This window comes from Gossypium hirsutum, chromosome A11 (genome assembly GCF_007990345.1).
Source record: "Gossypium hirsutum isolate 1008001.06 chromosome A11, Gossypium_hirsutum_v2.1, whole genome shotgun sequence".
Taxonomy (NCBI): domain Eukaryota; kingdom Viridiplantae; phylum Streptophyta; class Magnoliopsida; order Malvales; family Malvaceae; genus Gossypium; species Gossypium hirsutum.
The window spans coordinates 102,627,521-102,646,077 of record NC_053434.1 but is presented as its reverse complement, the minus strand read 5'-3'; the positions used below and the strand labels follow the sequence as shown (position 1 = coordinate 102,646,077).

Below are 18,557 nucleotides of genomic sequence, written 5' to 3'. Positions count from 1 at the left end.
AGTAGGCACCTGGCCATATCCATTAGGCTTCTATTCTTTCTTTTACTAACACCATTCTGTTAAGGTGTATAAGTGTTGGTGAGCTAATGTTTGATGCCTGCATCTTCACAAAATGCTTGAAATTGAGCTGAGGTGTACTTAGTTCCATTGTCAGACCTTAGGGTCTTTAGTTTGCAGCCTGTTTCAGTCTCTGCAGCAGCCTTGAACTTTCAAAACACTGAGGCCACCTCTGATTTATGCTTCAAAAAGAAAATCCAGCCAAATCTGGTGTGATCATCAATAAACAAGATGAAGTACTTGCTTCCATTCAGTGATTCAATCTTCATAGGGCCACACACATCAGTGTGCACTAGCTGCAGCCTTTCAGAGGCTTTTCAGGCCTTGTTTGAAGGAAATGGCAGCCTGGCTTTGTTTCCAAGTTGACATGTCTCATAAACATCCTCTTTCTCAACTGTGTTGATGAAATTTTCAACCAGATCCTGTTTGGTTAGCTGGTCCATCGATCTGTAGTTGGCATGACCAAGCCTTTGGTGCTAAAGCTTGGATTCCTCAAATGAAGTAGTGTAAGCTGAGTCTAAGTCATTTCTCCAATCCACAACAAAGCTCTTATCAGCCATGGTGACTGACATAAGTCTTGATCCATTCGAGTCACTAATTTGGCATTCCTTGCCTTTAAATTCAACAAAATAGCCCTTCTCCAGCAGTTGAGCTATACTAAGGAGATTTCTGTCAATTTCAGAAACTAGCAACACATTTGAGATGAGCTTGTTACTTGTGGGAGTCCTAATCAAGACATCTCCCTTGCTTTCTGCCTTAATGAAATGACCATTCCAAACCTTCACTTTGGTTTTACAACTTCTGTCTAAAGACTTGAAGATGGCAGCATCTGGTGTCATGTGGTTGGTGTAGCCACTGTCTAGGAGCCATCCATCTGAAACTTTTACCTGTGCAGATGAGCAAGAAACTACAAAGACCTGCTCCTCATGGTCACTGCCTTCTTCAGCTACTCGAGCCTCAGCCTTTTGTTGCCGTGATTGGTTCTGTATTGGTCTGCTTTCGCAAACTCTTTCAACATGCCCCATTTTTTTGCAATATTGGCATTGAGCATCTGGCCTAAACCAGCATTTGGCCTCTGGATGACCAGGCCTTTTGCAATGTCTACAAGGTCTATCCTATCTTCCTGGAGCATTTGACTTAGGCTTATCTCTCCAAGTCTTCTTGCCTTTGTAGGCAGTGGTGGTCACCCTCTTGATGCTCCTCCAATCTACTGGCTCTTCTTTGCTCTTGTGCATAGAGAGCATTGATCAGCTCTGTCAAGGAGATGGTGGTCAAGTCCTTTGAGTCCCCGAGGGAGGATATTTTTGCCTCATACCTCTCAAGTAAGGTTGAAAGCACTTTCTCCACTATTGTTGCTTTATTGAACTGCTCTCCAAGGAGCCTTATGCTGTTAACCACAACCATAATTCTGTCTGAATACTGCTTGATAGTTTCTTCCTCTTTCATCTTTAAGTTCTCAAAGTCCCTTCTCAAGTTCAATAGCTGTTGCTGCCTTGTTCTCTTAGTCCCTTGAAACTTCTCCTTCAGTCTGTCCCAGGCCTATTTTGGTGTCTCACAGGCCATGATCCTTGTGAAGATCACATTTGACACACAATTCTGAATGCAGGACATGGCTTTGTGCCTTTTGGTCCTTTCATCAGCATGTTGCCTGATTTGAGCCACTGTTGGATTGGCTCTCAATGGTGCTGATTCAACATCTGAGTTGACCACCTCCTATAGGTCAAATGCCTGCTGGTAGGTCCTCATTTTGACCACCCAAATGTAATAGCCCTCTCCATTGAAGACTGGTGGTGCTGCTAGTGAGAAGCCTGATGAAGCCATCGATTTGAGGTTACATTACTACAGGTCCACTAAGATTATAGCTCTAGATACCAATTGTTGGTGTTGAGAGCAAAGAGAAACAAGTTTTGAACTAAAAGACTTGAGCAGGAAGGCTCGATGCTTGGTGAACAAACAAGCAAAATTCAAGAAAGAAATTTAAAAACAATTAACAATGGAGAATATGGAAACAAAATCTGATAATTTCATTCAAAAAGAAAACTTTGGCATGAAGCCATTACATAAACAAGACATAGGTTGATCATTACAAGTCAAATTTACCTAAACATCTACCTAACTCCACTAAAAATACATTGAAACTTGTTAAACTAACTTGTTCATATAAACAAAGCTGATTTTCAACTCAATCACTACCTAAACACATCAAATACATCAGCAACAAGTTGAAATCAAACTAAATTACATAACAACTACTTAGAGTAGCAAAATGAACAAAATGAAACAGTTTCTTCAGCTGCATTTGCTAGGCTCGAGCTGCATGGTCTGCTGCTTGCTGGTCTTAGTGTCAGATGCTGGCCAACTTCAAAAGACTTTTCCTTCTCAGACTAAAGTTGATGGGGAAAAGGAGGTGCTGAAAGTACATTATTATCTTATAATTTGCTAGTGACAAGAAAGTTTTCTTGTAAAATACTTCTTTCAAATATATATATTGTATCAAATATGAACTCAAAAATAATTCCATCTGGCCTTAGGCAAACAAATATATATATGTAATTTTTTATTTAGATAGTGGGGATAATTTAATTTAGATATGGAGTTGTTGCAAGCAGCCGATAGTTTTGTATGTAAAACTAAACTCGGTCATTCTTTTAGTTAGCATGATCAAGGAAATGCTATGGAGACAAAAACTTAAGCTTGATTAAAGGCTTCTGATTTCGTCTGTAATCAACATGTTATACGATCACAGTTAACATAGTCTGTTCTGGCATGTTCATTTGTTCTGACATCTGTGCTTATCATATCCACAACATTGTCAATTTCTTGCAAGTTCAATGAAGCATGCATGCAAGAGCAAAACTTTCCAAGTCTGTTGATCACTTCAATTACCCAAAAATGAGCTTTGAATTAATCACTGATCCAATTCGTTGCCAACTTTGTAATAAATTATTTTTAAGCCTAATTAATGGCTTGAATTTTTCCTAGTACAGAAAAGTAAACTTCAAGGCTTTAGTTACCTCACAGACTTCGAATCATATTAGTTTGAGTGATCACACCGCTTTGTTTAATACAAGTTTATTGCTAGTCAGCAACGCCATGAACTAACAGGTACGATATGATGCAATAGCAAAGAGTTTGATATATTAAGAAAGTGGTAAATTTGGTGTAGGCTTATCCAATGTTGTCCAAAATCGAATATACAGACTTTACACAGTCAAAATCAAGTGATTAGGTATATGATATATTCCAATTCTGGATTAAATCAAAGTGGTTAGGTATGTTTGGACGTCCTTTACAATTTTATCTAATTACATTAGCATTTTATATCTATTCGTAATTCCCTTTCTAATATTTAAATTTAAATATGTCAAAGGTTCTTGTACTCTTTCAAATTTTAAAATATAGTCCCTATATTTTAAATTTTCGTGCTTTTTTATTTAAAAATTTTAGTCCCTTTTTTTAATTTTCCCGTTAAAGTTAACATTGTCAAATGTAAAATAACTTTTTTAGACATCAACATTTACAATTTTTTTTGTCAATTTGGTTTTTACCCTTTAAAAGTATATAAAATTTTTTTTAAAAAAAATAATTTTTTTTCATATTCTTTGATTTTTAAATTTCTAGCTAGAACGATGGCTTACCATTGGCTAAAGGCAGTTAAGGAAGGGGTTTTCATTAATGAGTGGACTTGCAAGGATGACTCAATCATATGTGTCTAATGTTGTTGTTTGTTAAAGCAATTTCAATGTTCGATGGGATCCCATGTAAAAGGAGCTTAGAAGTTTAATGTTGACGATTCCACTTTTGAGAAACTAGGGACTTCAGGTTGAGGGGGTGTGTTGCATTATGATTGTAGGGTTGATAGGATTTCAAGATTCTAAAAATGCTAAAATTGTGACCGTTAAATGTGCCCTTAACTAAAACTGAAAAAGTATGATAAAACTGGTCATTGAATAAGATTGGAGAAGTGGCTTTTTCTATGGTGTTTTGAGTGGCTAATGAGATAGCTCACTCTTTGGCAAAAGCAACATGCTTTAGGGTTGTCATGTTTTCTAGTTTCTAGTAGTGATGGAGTGGTTCTTTTATTGTTCATGTAATCTATTATAATCTGGTTTATGTAATTCAATGTTGCTTTTTTAAGGTGTGTCGAACTGCATTGTTTGATTTGTGGAGTAGGATATGATAATTAAGAAAATTACCTTTCAACGAAAAAATTGTATATTTAAAGGAAAAAAAAAACATTACTTGCTTATGTTCCTATAGTCGAACTTCATGCAGGATTGACCTAACCTTGCACTCCAAATAGAAACTTCTTGCACCAATTAATGCTCATACTTGCTTATGTTCCTATAGTTGAGTCAGCTAAGGAATGGTTGTCGCTAAAGTGCTCAACAATTTTAATTTCCTCTTAAGTGGCATATGGGTACATAATAAATATAGCTTCAAACACAAGAAAAGAACAAGTCAAATCATTAAGGTAAAAACATAATATATATATAAGTTAAAAAATATATTTAAAAATAAAAGATAAAAAGATGTTTTAAAACTATTTTAAAAACATAAGAAATGCTAAAATTTAATGCTATTTAAACTGGACCAGATCGATTGGGTCAAGAACTAGTTAGGGTATCGATCTGATGAGATGTAAAAAATTAGTTGACCTGCAAGTTAGTATGAACTGGCTAAACCGGGCTAAAAAATCAGCTGAACTGGAGGTTAATTCGTTTTTTATAATTTTTTTTTTATTTTTCAATAATTTATTTGCTTTGAATCGATTGGATTAGTTGTTCTGGAAATCAATTGCCTAGATCAATTAGAAATCAGTTCAAACCATTTTTTAGCTCAGTTCAAGCAGTCTATACCAATTTTAAGTCAACTGATTTTTTACGTCTTGTCAGCCTAATACCCAACCGGTTCCCACTCCGATCATTCAGTCCAGTCCAATTTAGATAACATTAAATTTTAAATTTTTTATATTTAACATCATTTGAAAGAGGTTTTTTTTTTGAATTTTTTATATTTAAAATGCATTGAATCTACAGTACTACCATAAAAAAATGAAAAATGAAAATAAATTATTAATCAAACAAAAAAAAAAGTAAGTAAAAATAGCAATAACGAAAACAATAAAGTTCATTACTTAACAAAGAAGCTTACAGCAACATAAGAAAATAATTTTTATATTTATTCTTTCCAAAAAAAAAATTATTATTGTAGAAAAGGAAACAAGTCAAAGATTATTTCAAACAAATTGTGAATTTGAATCCAAATTGAATTATATTTGGGCGCCCTAATTGTTAGCCCACCAGAATTTTGACTGAAGATTTTTCACCACATTCTTGTCCAATTGGAAAGCCTTGACGAGAACATCGGGATTGATGGGTGGATTTGATCCAAACACTGCATTGACTACGGTAATAACACCAGGATTCTGGCTACTCAAAGCAGCGAAGGCAACGGCATTGGTTTTCCCCACATTGAATTGAAAGTGAATGAGACCAATTGGGAAAACAAATACATCTCCAGGGTATAAGACCTTGGTAATGAGACGATTATCGGTGTTGGATGTCACGAAGCCAACGTAGAGTGTGCCCTCCACAACGACTAGGATTTCGGTGGCACGAGGGTGAGTATGAGGGGGGTTTAGGCCACCATTTGGTGCGTAATCAATTCGAACCAATGAGATACCAAGAGTGTTAAGCCCTGGTATTTGAGCAACATTAACTGGAGTAACAGTCGATCCCACTGGATTTGATGTGTTTATGGGGATGTTGAGCCCTGAATAGTAAAAGTCTTGCGCTTTAGCAAGCTTTGGGTCCTTGCAGAACTTCCCATTAACAAACACTGGAGACGAGAAGAAGAATGTTATAATTTCATGTACCATGCCATGAAGAGGTTGTAGAATGTTTTATTTGAAGGTCAAGTTTAAGAAGAGATAAAAACAAAACTTACCAGCATCCTTGGGGTCATTGATGGCTACGCAGAAATCTTGGAGAGGACTAGGATCAGATGCATAGGCAAATGGGGAAGCCAGAGCCAAGAGACAAAATATTAGGATGAAATGGGCAGTTTTCATTGTGATAAATGGAATTTTGATTGCTTTGGAGAGGATGAGGAACTCTGCTGCAGAACATGACTATTTATATATTACAGTCTTTGAGCTAGTCTATGTTTTTCCATTTCTGATGAATTGTTCTTCAACTACTACCCTTGTCTCTTCCCACTTCCAATGCTTACATCAGTATCATTGTCATGGAAGTAGTCAAATCTGTAATTAAATTATGTCTTTTGTATTACTTAATACAACTTGGTCCATTCGAACGTTGACTTTAGGAGATCCAAGGTTGCTAAGGCGGCGGGCAGGCCACCCTGTTCATGCAAGTTACAATGAAAATAATGTTAACAATAATCCAAGTTGGAAACATTTTGCCATTTGGCAGTGTTTAAACATAAAGTGCCAGCAGCTGGGCTTGGTTAAAGTGTGAAAGAGACTGCCATTGTGGGTTGAGGGAGATTAACTATTGAAACCTTTGACATGATCTTTTTCCCTCATTATCATCTCCTTTTGAAATTAGTGATCTCAATTTTATTTTATTTTTTAAAAAAATTAGAGAAACTGTTTTTCCAGGCCGGCTTATTAACCAGCTTCAACATCTATTAATTAATTCAAATAAAATTGCTTGATTAAGTAAGAAGTATTTGCAAGAAAAGCGCCTTGGAGTGATTCAATACTTGTGGTTTTATATCTCTCTGAATATACACGTGCATGGACATCTTCATGAAAGCCCGGTTGCATTAAATGTAATCTGCATATAGTTTTCACCGTTCTATGGATATATAGGAGCACTGCAACTTTGAAATACTGCTAGAGGCTAATCAATTGTGTATATATATTATATATTTTTATATATATACACATTCAAAGTCAGTAGAGTAGTACATTGGGTATGTAAAAACGACCAGTTCGACGAGGTTGAAGGTGTAGAGTAGTTGAAGAATGATTCCTTCAGATTTCTTTAAAAACCAGTAATCACTTCAGACTTGGCAAACCTCTTTTTTTTATTTTCCTTTTTTAAATGGAATTGTTAAAGAAATAAAATGACAATGGACCTGTTCAGTGACTACTATCTATAAATGGACATGCTTTGAAACCAGATTTCTCACCCCTCAAAAAGCAACAAATCCTAGAAGCTCAATTTGATCAGGTTCAGGACTGTTGCTTACAACAATGAAAGGTGTTCAATTCCTTGTAGCATTTGTCCTCTTGGCTTTGGCTTCCAAACTTGTCTCAGCTTCAGATCCCGGCCCTCTTCAGGATTTCTGTGTAGCAATTAATGATACTAAAGACGGTGGTGTGTTCTTATAATTCTTTGAAATTTCATCTTTGCGATATATTCGTTTTTAACTCTGAAAAGTGGAGAAATATAGCAAGTACAAGTATTGGACAAGTTTCCAAGTAGTAAACTCTTTTCTTTCCATTTATGCAGTTTTCGTTAATGGCAAGTTCTGCAAGGACCCCAAGCTTGCAACCGCAAAAGACTTCTTCTTGCCTGGCCTCAACATTCCTGGAAATACATCAAACCAAGTAGGATCAATGGTCACTCCAGCCAATGTTCAACAAATACCTGGACTTAACACTCTCGGCATATCTCTTGTTCGAATTGACTATGCACCTTACGGTGGCCTAAACCCTCCTCACACTCACCCTCGTGCCACCGAAATTCTAGTCGTTGTGGAGGGCACACTATCCGTCGGCTTTGTCACATCGAACACGGATAACCGTCTCTTCACCAAAGTCCTTTACCCCGGAGATGTATTCGTTTTCCCCGAAGGTATGATTCACTTCCAGTTCAACATAGGGAGTACGAATGCGGTTGCCTTTGCTGCTCTCAGTAGCCAAAACCCAGGGGTGATCACCATTGCAAATGCAGTGTTTGGCTCTGACCCGGCCATCAATCCTGATGTTCTTGCCAAGGCCTTCCAGCTGGATCAAAATATCGTTAAACAACTTCAGTCCCGGTTCTGGTGGGACAACAACTAGGGATACTTCTAAACCCCATGAACCTTACTTAGTAGCTAATTGTTTGGATGATGTTTAACTTATTTTTGACGTTGAATTTAGTTGAAAGAAAAATAAAAAAGATAAAAGAGGTTTCTCATGTACCTTAGCTTATTGTAACCTGTCGTAATATTATTTTGTCATACCATATGGAGTCTTGCAATTACAATTTATTTTTAGTTTGAAGTTTGGATTTCAGACCTTCGTTTAGGGATATGAATGAATCACTACCATTGAATTCTTATATTAAATTGATAGAACGAGTTGATTTCTTATGGACTTAAAAAAGTTAGTTTATGATAAAATTTAAATTATTTAATTTTTTTATTAAAATAAAATTTATATTGTTTTTATTGCCATTAAAATCAAAATTCTTATTAAATTGAAATTGCTTAATTAATTATATTTATTAATCTATTAAGTTTTTTTCGATATCTAAATAGAATTGAAGTTTTTTATGGTTCCAACTAGCCTATCTCTATTCTATTTATCATCAACAAAGATGTGCTTTCACAATCAAATGGCTAGACATTTTAACTTAGAATAAAGCGAAACACATGAATAAGTTGAATAATATAAAAATTGGTTTGTTATGTCTCTCTAAGTTATTTCTTTTATATATATATATAACCAGTTTCCTGCACATTCAAGATGTATAATATCATATTCAAGACACAAGGAATTGTCGAGAGGGATGAAGGAATGGTTAGACAAGGGTATTGAGGTTCAAATTATCCAGGCGTGAAGGTGGTTTATCTGTGTCCCAAGATCTTGTGCTTTGAAAAACATACATCTAGTGAATGATATGTTGAAAGTTATTGAGCAAAGCATTTCATATCACAACCTGCAAGTCCAGATTGCTTATCAGGTATTTCTGACAAAATTTTACTTTAATTTTCTTTCTTTGAAAGGCTAAGAACATTTTATACAATAAATAAGGGGCACAAAAGCATATAAAAAATGTTATTCAGCTAAAAATATTTTTCCTCGACCGCAAATGAACATTTTAATTGATTGGGAATGTAGAATATAGTTGTTTCCATTGAGCTTGTGACCTATGATAGGAGTATGAAAACTTTCAAATCCATCCCGGTTCCCTTTGGACATTGTTTCATGTTTGGGTGAGATATCGACCGATAACTCCATTGTTTTTTTTTTCTTCAGTCATGCAATTTCTAGTCATTGGGAAAAAATTGGATTAATGATGTTGAGGCCCAATTTTGGCCCAGATACAAACCAAGCCAATACCCACTAAACTAAACGCAAACCTAACCTAACCCTAGCCCACTATCCTAAACTCCTCCAAAAAACCGTAGCCCTTAGGTGTGCCACCCCTACCTTCTGTCCATCTGCCACCACCACCTGCCCGGGTCTGCCATGGTCACATCCACCGCCACCTGCTCTTCCACTTGCACCTGCAAGAGTTAAAACAAAAGTGACAAGCATGTATTTTTAATATTTTTGTAAAAGCCAAGAAAACCGAATGTAATTTTTTAAAAAAAACATGAAATAGAACAAAAAAAGAGAGATTAATACAATCCGAAATAGATCCAAACAGACAAACAAGAAAACCACAAAAGAATATCAATAAACAGTGTGAGAAAGGTTCTTTTCCATCTTCTTCATTTTTTTTCTTTCCTTCTTTTGAATCTTTTTTATATAAATATAAATATACATATATATATACATATATAAAAAGTGTAAAAAAGAAAAAAAGGGGACTTACATTCGATCTCGCTGAAAAAGGGCGATTTTTGGCATTTTCACCGCCGTATGCGCCGGCGAACGGTTGCCGACACGACGGCCGACGATCGGAACCTTCGTTGGACTAAGGGCCTCTACAGAGAAAAAGAAAAGGGGGAAGAGGGTTTTTTTTTAAAAGAGGAGAAAGAATGAATTTTTTTAAAAAAAATCTGATTTAAATAGCCACTCGAAACGACGCCGTTTTGGTCAGCTCTCTTAATGCCAAAACGATGTCGTTTTGCCTCATGACCCGCGCGTTGACCCGACCCGCCAGCAGGATCTGCGTGTTTTTGGAAAAGGGGGAATTTGCACGAATAGTCCCTCCGCATTTTATTGTTTTGGAATTGAGTTTTTTTAAAATTTTAATTTTACCTTGTAATTTTGGTTTGCGATTTAGTCCCCTATGAAACGCGCGTCTTGAAGGTTTGGGATTATTCCCATTTTGGTCCCCATTGTTATTCGCATGTTCAAAATCGATCCCTTTTTTTATTTTATTTCTAGATTTCCCCAGACTTTCTGTCTTGATTTCAATTTCATCCCTTTTTTAGTTATTTGATTATTTTACTATAAAATTAGTAACTCTATTATTTTTACTATTATTATTATTATTATGAATATATTATTATTATTATTATTATTATCAGCGTTAGTATTATTTTCGTTACCCTTTTTTTCTCTGTTTTATTACTATTATTATTATTAACATTATTACTATTAATTTTATTTATTATTATTACCTTTTATTATCACTACTACTATTACCCTTTTTACATATTATTATTATTTTTACTACACTATCATTATTCCTTTTTTTTACTTACTAATATTAATGATATTAACATATCTTAATGTATTATTATTATTATTACTATTGTTGTTTTACTATTATTATGTATTTTTATTATCATTAATTATATTTATTACTACTATTATTTTTGTTAACATATTATTTCTTTTTTACCATATTATTATTGTTATTATCATATATTATTATTAATGTACTATTATTTTCTATTATTATTATTACTAATATCACTATTATTATCATTTATATTATTATTATATTATTATTGTTATTATTATTATACCTTTTATTATTATTACTATTGTATTATTACTATTATTATTATTATATTTTCTTTCTTTTGTATTTACTTATACGCTATTATTTTTATACTAACTAATTTAATATATATATATTTTAGCACACTTATTTTTTTTATATATCACTACTCTTATTATTATCATTTCATCATTTATTTATTTATATCTTTGTGAATAATTTCAAACCTTAGATCATTCATTATTTGTATTATTGTTATTATTATTTATTATTACCATTGTTATTACCGTCACTTTTACTTTTATTACTATCATCATATTATATTATTTTTATTTTCTATTCCCATTATGATTATTATTATTACTAATATTAATATTCTTATTATGACTATTATTATTATCCTTATTAACACTTTTTTACCTTTTTGTCAACATTATTATTATTTTTCTTTTACTATTTTATATATTACTTATTTATTTATCGGTTTACTATTAAGTTTCCTTTTTTACTTATTCTTATTATTCTTATTTATTTTTATTGTTATCATTTTTATTATTTTTACCTATTATTTTCCTCTTAAGTTACATAGCTTGTTTGTTTCTTTCATTTTTGTCATTCATACTACTCATTCATTATTATGTTTGTTAACATCATGATTTATTTCTTTTCGTTTTTACAAATTTGCGTTATATCATCCTTTACCCGACAAAAATAATTCTTTCATAAAAGTAATATTTCGTATTTGGAAATTCGAGAAAATCGTGCCCTAACTTATGGGTTTCGATTTTTCTCATTTAACCTAAATCACGAAATATTCTTTTAAATCACAATATGACTTTTGAATAAAACGTTTATTCTCAGAAATACGAGATGTTGTGCCCTAACTTACCGGGTATGACACCTTGTTACCTCGAAATAAGCTTTTTTTGTAAATAAAGGCAATGTTCGGTATTTGAAAATTCGAGAAAACGTGCCCTAACTTACTGGGTTTCGACTTTTCTCATCCACCCTAAATAACCGAATATCCTTTTTAAAAAGGGGGCTAAAATACATGAATTTTAAACAAAGGCAAGCTCGTTCTCAAAGTTCGAGATGTCGTGTCCTAACTTACTAGACGTGGTGTTTTATTACTTCAAGACGAGAAGGTTTTTAACATTTGAGCATTTTTTACAAAGAGGGATCGTATTTCAAAGTCTTTCAAGTTTTCAATCTTCGATCCTAAGACACTAATTAATCAACTAGGTACCAATTTTTGGGCGTATCGAGGGTGCTAATCCTTCCTCGTGCGTAACCGACTCTCGAACTCAGTTTTTGATTTTCGTAGACCAAAAATTATCGTTTTAGTAAATCTTAACTTTTATTAAAATGATCAATTTAAGGTGACTCGATCACACCTCATCAAAAAGGATTGGTGGCGACTCTTGTTTTTTTCGTTTTCATTTTCAAAATCCAAGTCGATTCATATTTTTCAAAAAAATGGTTTCGACAAATGATATATATTTTGGAATTGATACCTTGAAGAATTTGAAGAATGAAAAACTATTTTATTCTAATTGAAACTATTTAAATGCTAAAGTGGGAAAAAATTAAGAAATTAATATACTATTTCACATAAAATTAGGGAAAAAATCAAAGGCTGATTTTACAAAAATAAGTTTCCAAGTAAATCACATTCTTTGGTTTCAACATTTCAAACTAAAATGATGGCTTACTACTAGCTAAACGTAGTTAAAGAGGGGGTGTTGTTAATGAGTGGACTTTTTAAGATGACTCAAACTTATGTGTCCAAGACTATTGTGTGGTTAAAAACAAATTCGATGTTCGATGCGATCCCTATATAGAGGGAGCTTTGAAGTTTAATGTTGATGATTCCACTCTTAGAAAACTAGGGACTTCATGTTTTGGGGTTGTATTGCGTTATGATTGCGGGGCTGATAGGAATTCAAGAATATGAATATACTAAAATTGTGACCGCTAAATGTGCACTTGACTTAAACTGAAAAAGTTTGAATCTCCAGTCTCTTCCCAAATGAATCCTTGAATTTTTCTCGCCAAAATAGAAAGAATGTCCTTTAGAATAGTCGGACTTATATATTGTGCATTTTGAGGGATATTTTCTAAGACAATGACCCCCACATGTTATAAGAAGCCAAGAGTTTTATTAGTTAAAGAAAGTTACATTGGTTTCTTGAATATTGTGCTTTAGAGTGTCCCTTAAAGGCACAACCATGAAATACAAGCCACTTAACAGCATCTATTGACACCTTGAGCTATAGCCGATTTCTTGCAACTTGTTCAAAATTTTGTTTATCAATAATCCTCTCAATATTGTTCAAGGAGTTATGAAGACCGAGATAACTTTTCATTGCATTCTTATGTAAATAATTTGCATCCTTGCCCACATGAGTAACAAAAGGACATTTAGATCCTTCATTGACCTTCTTTCATGATCGAAATCCTTGGCTTGTAAATGCATTTCAATGATGCCTAAATGGCTTGCTGAAGAGAAAATAAGGAAGGCAATATGTGACATTCTTAGTTGGTGAAAAATTGAGCCAATCCAGGAATAACTTGTACTAAGATGGAAGAAATTAGCGTCCATTCTTGTCCATATATTGAGGAGATGTTGGATCCTCACTTAGAGGAATTAGTGGATATGGCCCAAGATTAATGTAAGCTTGATGGAGTTCGTCCTATTGATTTTGAGGGTAATCCCAAATAGAATTTTGAAGTCTCGGATCACGCTCTAAAGAAAAAGCATAAAACTCCTTTGTTTTGTCTCTTGACACCTTACGAGGATGTTCAGGAACTTGAGAAGACCTAATATCTAGTTTAGGAGTTTGGAAAGACTCAATATATTATTCAAGATCTTGGGATTGAGAAGTCTAGATATCTCGTTTAGGAGCTTGTGAAGACTAGATATCGCCTTTAGGAGCTTGGGATTGAGAAGACATGATATCTTGTTCAAGAGCTTGAAAAGATCCGATCTTTGATTTTTCTCCACTAATAATAGAAGGTTGAGGAATCAATTGATCATTATTGCTTTCTGACACCCTTTTCTTGAAAAAAGGTTCAATCACTTTGTTGACCATAATTAAATCGAAAAACCTAAAAATTGTAATAATATATTAAACAAAAACATATTAGGGAAAGGAAAACAAATAATAAGTCAAATAAATAAAAAAATAATGTATGCAAAAATATTTACTGAAAGGTCTTTTGCATAAGGAGCCGAGAGAAAGATAATTTGTATTTTTTTTACTCTGTGTTCTTAGTCTAGGCATCAAACTTCTTTCTTTTTCTCTCAGCAGTGTCAACACCTTACCAGAGGAAGATAATTCCTTAGCAAGACAAACAAACCAAAATACAATTCAGCTTTGAAGTCCATATGGAGTCTCTAAATTTAGTCTTTCAAGACCCATCATACATTAATATTTGATTATTATTAAAGTTATATAATTAAAATTAAAAATACTTTATTAATATAAAGTATAATGTTTTGGCTTAAGAGGGCGAATTATATGAAATACAATTTGGCCAAAGGGGTGAATTTATATAATATGGATATCCAATCTAAAATACATGATAATTTATATATAAAATTAAAAAAATCTAAAAATTCCAAAAGGGAACTGCCCCCTGGATCCATCCATGCTATGAAATAAATTTTGACTCAATTATGGTAATTACTATTCCGTTTATGTAGGTTCCTATTAGCCATGTTCGCAGTAATTTGAGAAAAAATACTAGCATTTTAATGTGATTTAGAAACATATGATTCCTTATTTTTCATGATAGCAATGTTTCTTGTGAGAGATTGTCACGGTAAATACAACTTCATTAATAACATATACTTCTTTCCTAGGCATTTGACCCACGTTCGAAATCTGGAGTCATCATTGTTGGGAGGGCTTTATCTGAATACTACCTTAAGCCCGAACATGAATAGATTCAGAACGTAAAGTGAATGAGAACATTTGTAGTTATGTACCAAAAAAAAAGGAATAATATATTCTAGAATATGACACACTTAGGATGTAGGTAAAAAAAAAGAATTATATAAGAAATATATTTATAAAAAAGTTTATATAAATAACAAATAATTTTTTTGTTGAATTGGTGAAGCATAAAGGTTAAAAACCATAAAGGCTTGAGTCTAAATCCTATTATTAGTGTTTTCCTATATAAAAGATATAAAATGACAAAAAGACCATCAAAATACTTCAATTTACTTTGTAAAGTAAAGATATTTTGTTATTATACAACTGAGTTAGTGCCCAGTTGACTCGCGACACCAATTGAGTCAAATACTTATAGTTTAAATATGCCAAAGGTCTTATACCCTTTCAAAATTTAAAATTTAGTCCCTATACTTTAATTTTGAACATTGAGTCCATATAAATTTTTTTTTAGATAAAAATCTTTAACCCTCCATCTAAATTTGTGATGAAAGTTAATTGTGTTAAAGGTAAAATAACTTCTTTAGCACTCAACAATTACAATTTTTTGTCAATTTGGTACTCACCCTTTAAAAGCACATAAAACAAAATTGGAAAAAATATTTTTTCCATATTTTGTGGGGAAAAAAATTAAGAAACTAGTGTACTATTTCACATAAAACCACGAAAAAAATCAAAGGCTGATTGTACAAAAATAAGTTTCCAAGTAAATTAGATTCTCTGTTTTCAACATTTCCAACTAAAATGATGGCTTACTACTGGCTAAAGGCAGTTAAATTGAAATTAAAATTGCTTAATTAATTATATTTATTAAATTAAACATTGACTAAACTTTCTATTAAGTTTTTTCGATATTTAAATAGAATTGAAGTTTTTTATGAATCCAACTAGCCTATCTCCATTCTATTTATCATCAACAAAGATGTGCTTTCACAATCAAATGGCTAGACATTATAACTTAGAATAAAGTGAAACACATGAATGAGTTGAATAATATAAAAATTGATTTGTTATGTCTCTCTAAGTTATTTCTTTTATATATATATATAACCAGCTTCTTGCACATTCAAGATGTATAATATCATATTCAAGACACAAGGAATTGCAGAGAGGGATAAAGGAACGGTTAGACAAGGGTATGGAGGTTCAAATTATCTAGGTGTGAAGGCTATTTATCTGTGTCCCAGGATCTTGTGCTTTGAAAGACATACATCTAGCGAATGATATGTTGAAAGTTATTGAGCAAAGCATTTCATATCACAACCCACAAGTCCAGATTGCTTATTTGGTAATTCTAACAAAATTTTACTTTAATTTTCTTTCTTTGAAAGGCTAAGAACATTTTATACAATAAACAAGGGGTACAGAAGCATATAAAAAAATGATATTCAGCTAAAAATATTTTACCTCGACCACAAATGAACATTTTAATTGATTGGGAATTTAGAATATAGTTGTTTACATTAAGCTTGTGACCTATGATAGGAGTATGAAAACTTTCAAATCCATCCTGATTCCTTTTGGACATTGTTTCATGTTTGGGTGAGATATTGACCGATAACTCCATTGTTTTTTTTCTTCAGTCATGCAATTTCTAGTCATTGGGAAAAAATTGGATTAATGATATATGTTTTGGAATTGATACCTTGAAGAATTTGAAGAATGAAAAACTATTTTATTCTAATTGAAACTATTTAGATGCTGAAGTGGGAAAAAAATTAAGAAACTAATATACTATTTCACATAAAATCAGGGAAAAAATCAAAGGCTGATTTCACAAAAATAAGTTTCCAAGTAAATCAGATTCTCTGGTTTCAACATTTCCAACTAAAATGATGGCTTACTACTGGCTAAAGGCAGGGGGGTGTCATTAATGAGTGGACTTTTTAGGATGACTCAAGCTTATGTGTCCAAAACTATTGTGTGGTTAAAAACAAATTCGATGTTCGGTGCGATCCCTATATAGAGGGAGCTTTGAAGTCTAATGTTTTTTTTTGGCTCAATCAAAATATTACAAATTTTAGCATTTACAAGAAATCCTAACATTCAACAAGATACAAAATTTCCCCAATGAATACGACCCTAACCCAAGATCAAAAAACCAAACTCAAACAGATAACAGCAAACAATAACCCAAAAAACCCTGTCTGTCAAACAATCCTCAAAACAAAAACAAAAACCTACACAAAGCACACCATAAAACCACATAACAACTTACAAACACACCAGTAGAAACTCAACTACATCACACCAAAAACTCACCACCATGCCTTAAACATACCCGGCCTTTTCAAAGCTGTAACCACCAACACAAATGCCATCTTATTACAGTGCTTATCCGCTTTCGAAAAGGAAACATTGCCAACTCTAGACAACCTGATTTCAATTTCCATAAAGAAAGTATACAGCAACCACGGTCTCGAACATTTGTTCTCAACCCAATTAAACACCTCAATGGATCCAACCTCAATGACTAAAGAACTTTTACCTTTCTACCCCATCGCTAAAAACAAATCCAAAGCCATGCTAATCGCACCCACCTCAGTTGCGAAGGAGTCTTTCACTGCAAATGGACCAGAAAATAATGCCCTTGCCACCCCATCCAAATCTCTTAACACCCCTCCACAACCCGACTTCATCCTCAATCTCCATACTAAAAACATTAAATTTTACCCAACCAACACTCGGAGGACACCAAAACTTGCCACTCAACCCAGATTCTTTAATATCACTCTAGCTTCTATATGGACAAAACCACCAAATTCTCTCATCCACTCTTAATTCATCATGGATCGATCTAATCCACATCAAAGGTCGCAACTTTGAATGAAAAACCAAACTGGACGTTGTAGGCCACTTTCTATCAAACACCAACTCGTTTCTTGCTAGCCACACCGACCAGCAAACCACTCCATTCCACCTTCCACCATTCAAAAATTTTTCTCCAAAGTCCCTCAATGAATTTACAATGTAAAAGAAGGTGCACCACTTTCTCCGGTTCTCTATTGCACCAAGGGCATCCACTCCCTATTTGACTAATCTTCACACCTCTTCTAATCAGGAACTCTTTAATAGGAAGTCAATCTATTGAAACCAACCATAGGAAACTTCTCTTTCTAGGAGGCACCTTTAACTTCCAAATTTTATCATAAGCGAAACTAATGTCAACCACATCTTCTTTTATCAATAATTCTGTTAATTTCTTTACCGAAAACACCCCATTGCTATCATGAATCCAAATTAATCTATCCTCCTTCTCAGGTATCAACACCTTACTGCTAATAGCTTCCTTTAAACGGACGACCATATTCAACTCCTTATCCAATAACGGTTGAATAAAGAAATCAGCCCAATTATCCTTATTAAACCACTTTGAAATCAAAAAGTATTTTATCAGCCCTTTCTTATTCATGGCTAAACGAAACAACCTTGGAAATTCCACTCTCAGAGGCATATCACCACACCAAATATCCTCCTAGAACAAAATTGTATTACCGTTCCCCACTTGCCAATGAAAAGACTCATTCCCCATCTATTTAGCCACTTTTGAGTCTTTTGCATTCTCTACAATACCCCTCCAAACCACCGACATATTTTTTAAATTGCTCATTCTAAATCGCCAATATTGTGTAGGGGAACTATACTTCTCAATAATAATTTTTCTACACAAAGCTTCTCT

The 18,557-nt window shown here is 33.4% G+C and overlaps 2 protein-coding genes across 2 annotated transcripts; one reads left to right on the top strand and one right to left on the bottom strand.

Annotated features, from left to right (window-relative positions):
* Nucleotides 1–5,252: 5,252 nt before the first annotated feature.
* On the bottom strand, nucleotides 5,253–6,277 carry LOC107905097 (germin-like protein subfamily 1 member 14). Its single transcript, XM_016831672.2, has 2 exons — nucleotides 6,007–6,277; nucleotides 5,253–5,898 (listed from the first exon to the last, which is right to left on the bottom strand). The coding sequence occupies exons 1-2, from the start codon at nucleotides 6,128–6,130 to the stop codon at nucleotides 5,345–5,347; spliced, it is 678 nt and encodes a 225-aa protein (XP_016687161.1). The 5' UTR covers nucleotides 6,131–6,277; the 3' UTR covers nucleotides 5,253–5,344.
* Nucleotides 6,278–7,147: 870 nt separating this feature from the next.
* On the top strand, nucleotides 7,148–8,233 carry LOC121209836 (germin-like protein subfamily 1 member 7). Its single transcript, XM_041081525.1, has 2 exons — nucleotides 7,148–7,406; nucleotides 7,542–8,233. Exons 1-2 carry the CDS (start codon nucleotides 7,283–7,285, stop codon nucleotides 8,093–8,095), a joined length of 678 nt encoding a protein of 225 aa, XP_040937459.1. The 5' UTR covers nucleotides 7,148–7,282; the 3' UTR covers nucleotides 8,096–8,233.
* Nucleotides 8,234–18,557: the final 10,324 nt, after the last annotated feature.

What these genes read in the sequence shown, in the direction of transcription:
- LOC107905097 (XM_016831672.2), bottom strand. Translation starts at nt 6,130, where the DNA reads ATGAAAACTGCCCATTTCATCCTAATATTTTGTCTCTTGGCTCTGGCT. An exon ending in CAATGACCCCAAGGATGCTG is followed by an intron (nt 5,899 to 6,006) that starts GTAAGTTTTGTT and finishes TCTCGTCTCCAG; the next exon opens with TGTTTGTTAATGGGAAGTTC.
- LOC121209836 (XM_041081525.1), top strand. Translation starts at nt 7,283, where the DNA reads ATGAAAGGTGTTCAATTCCTTGTAGCATTTGTCCTCTTGGCTTTGGCT. An exon ending in TAATGATACTAAAGACGGTG is followed by an intron (nt 7,407 to 7,541) that starts GTGTGTTCTTAT and finishes CCATTTATGCAG; the next exon opens with TTTTCGTTAATGGCAAGTTC.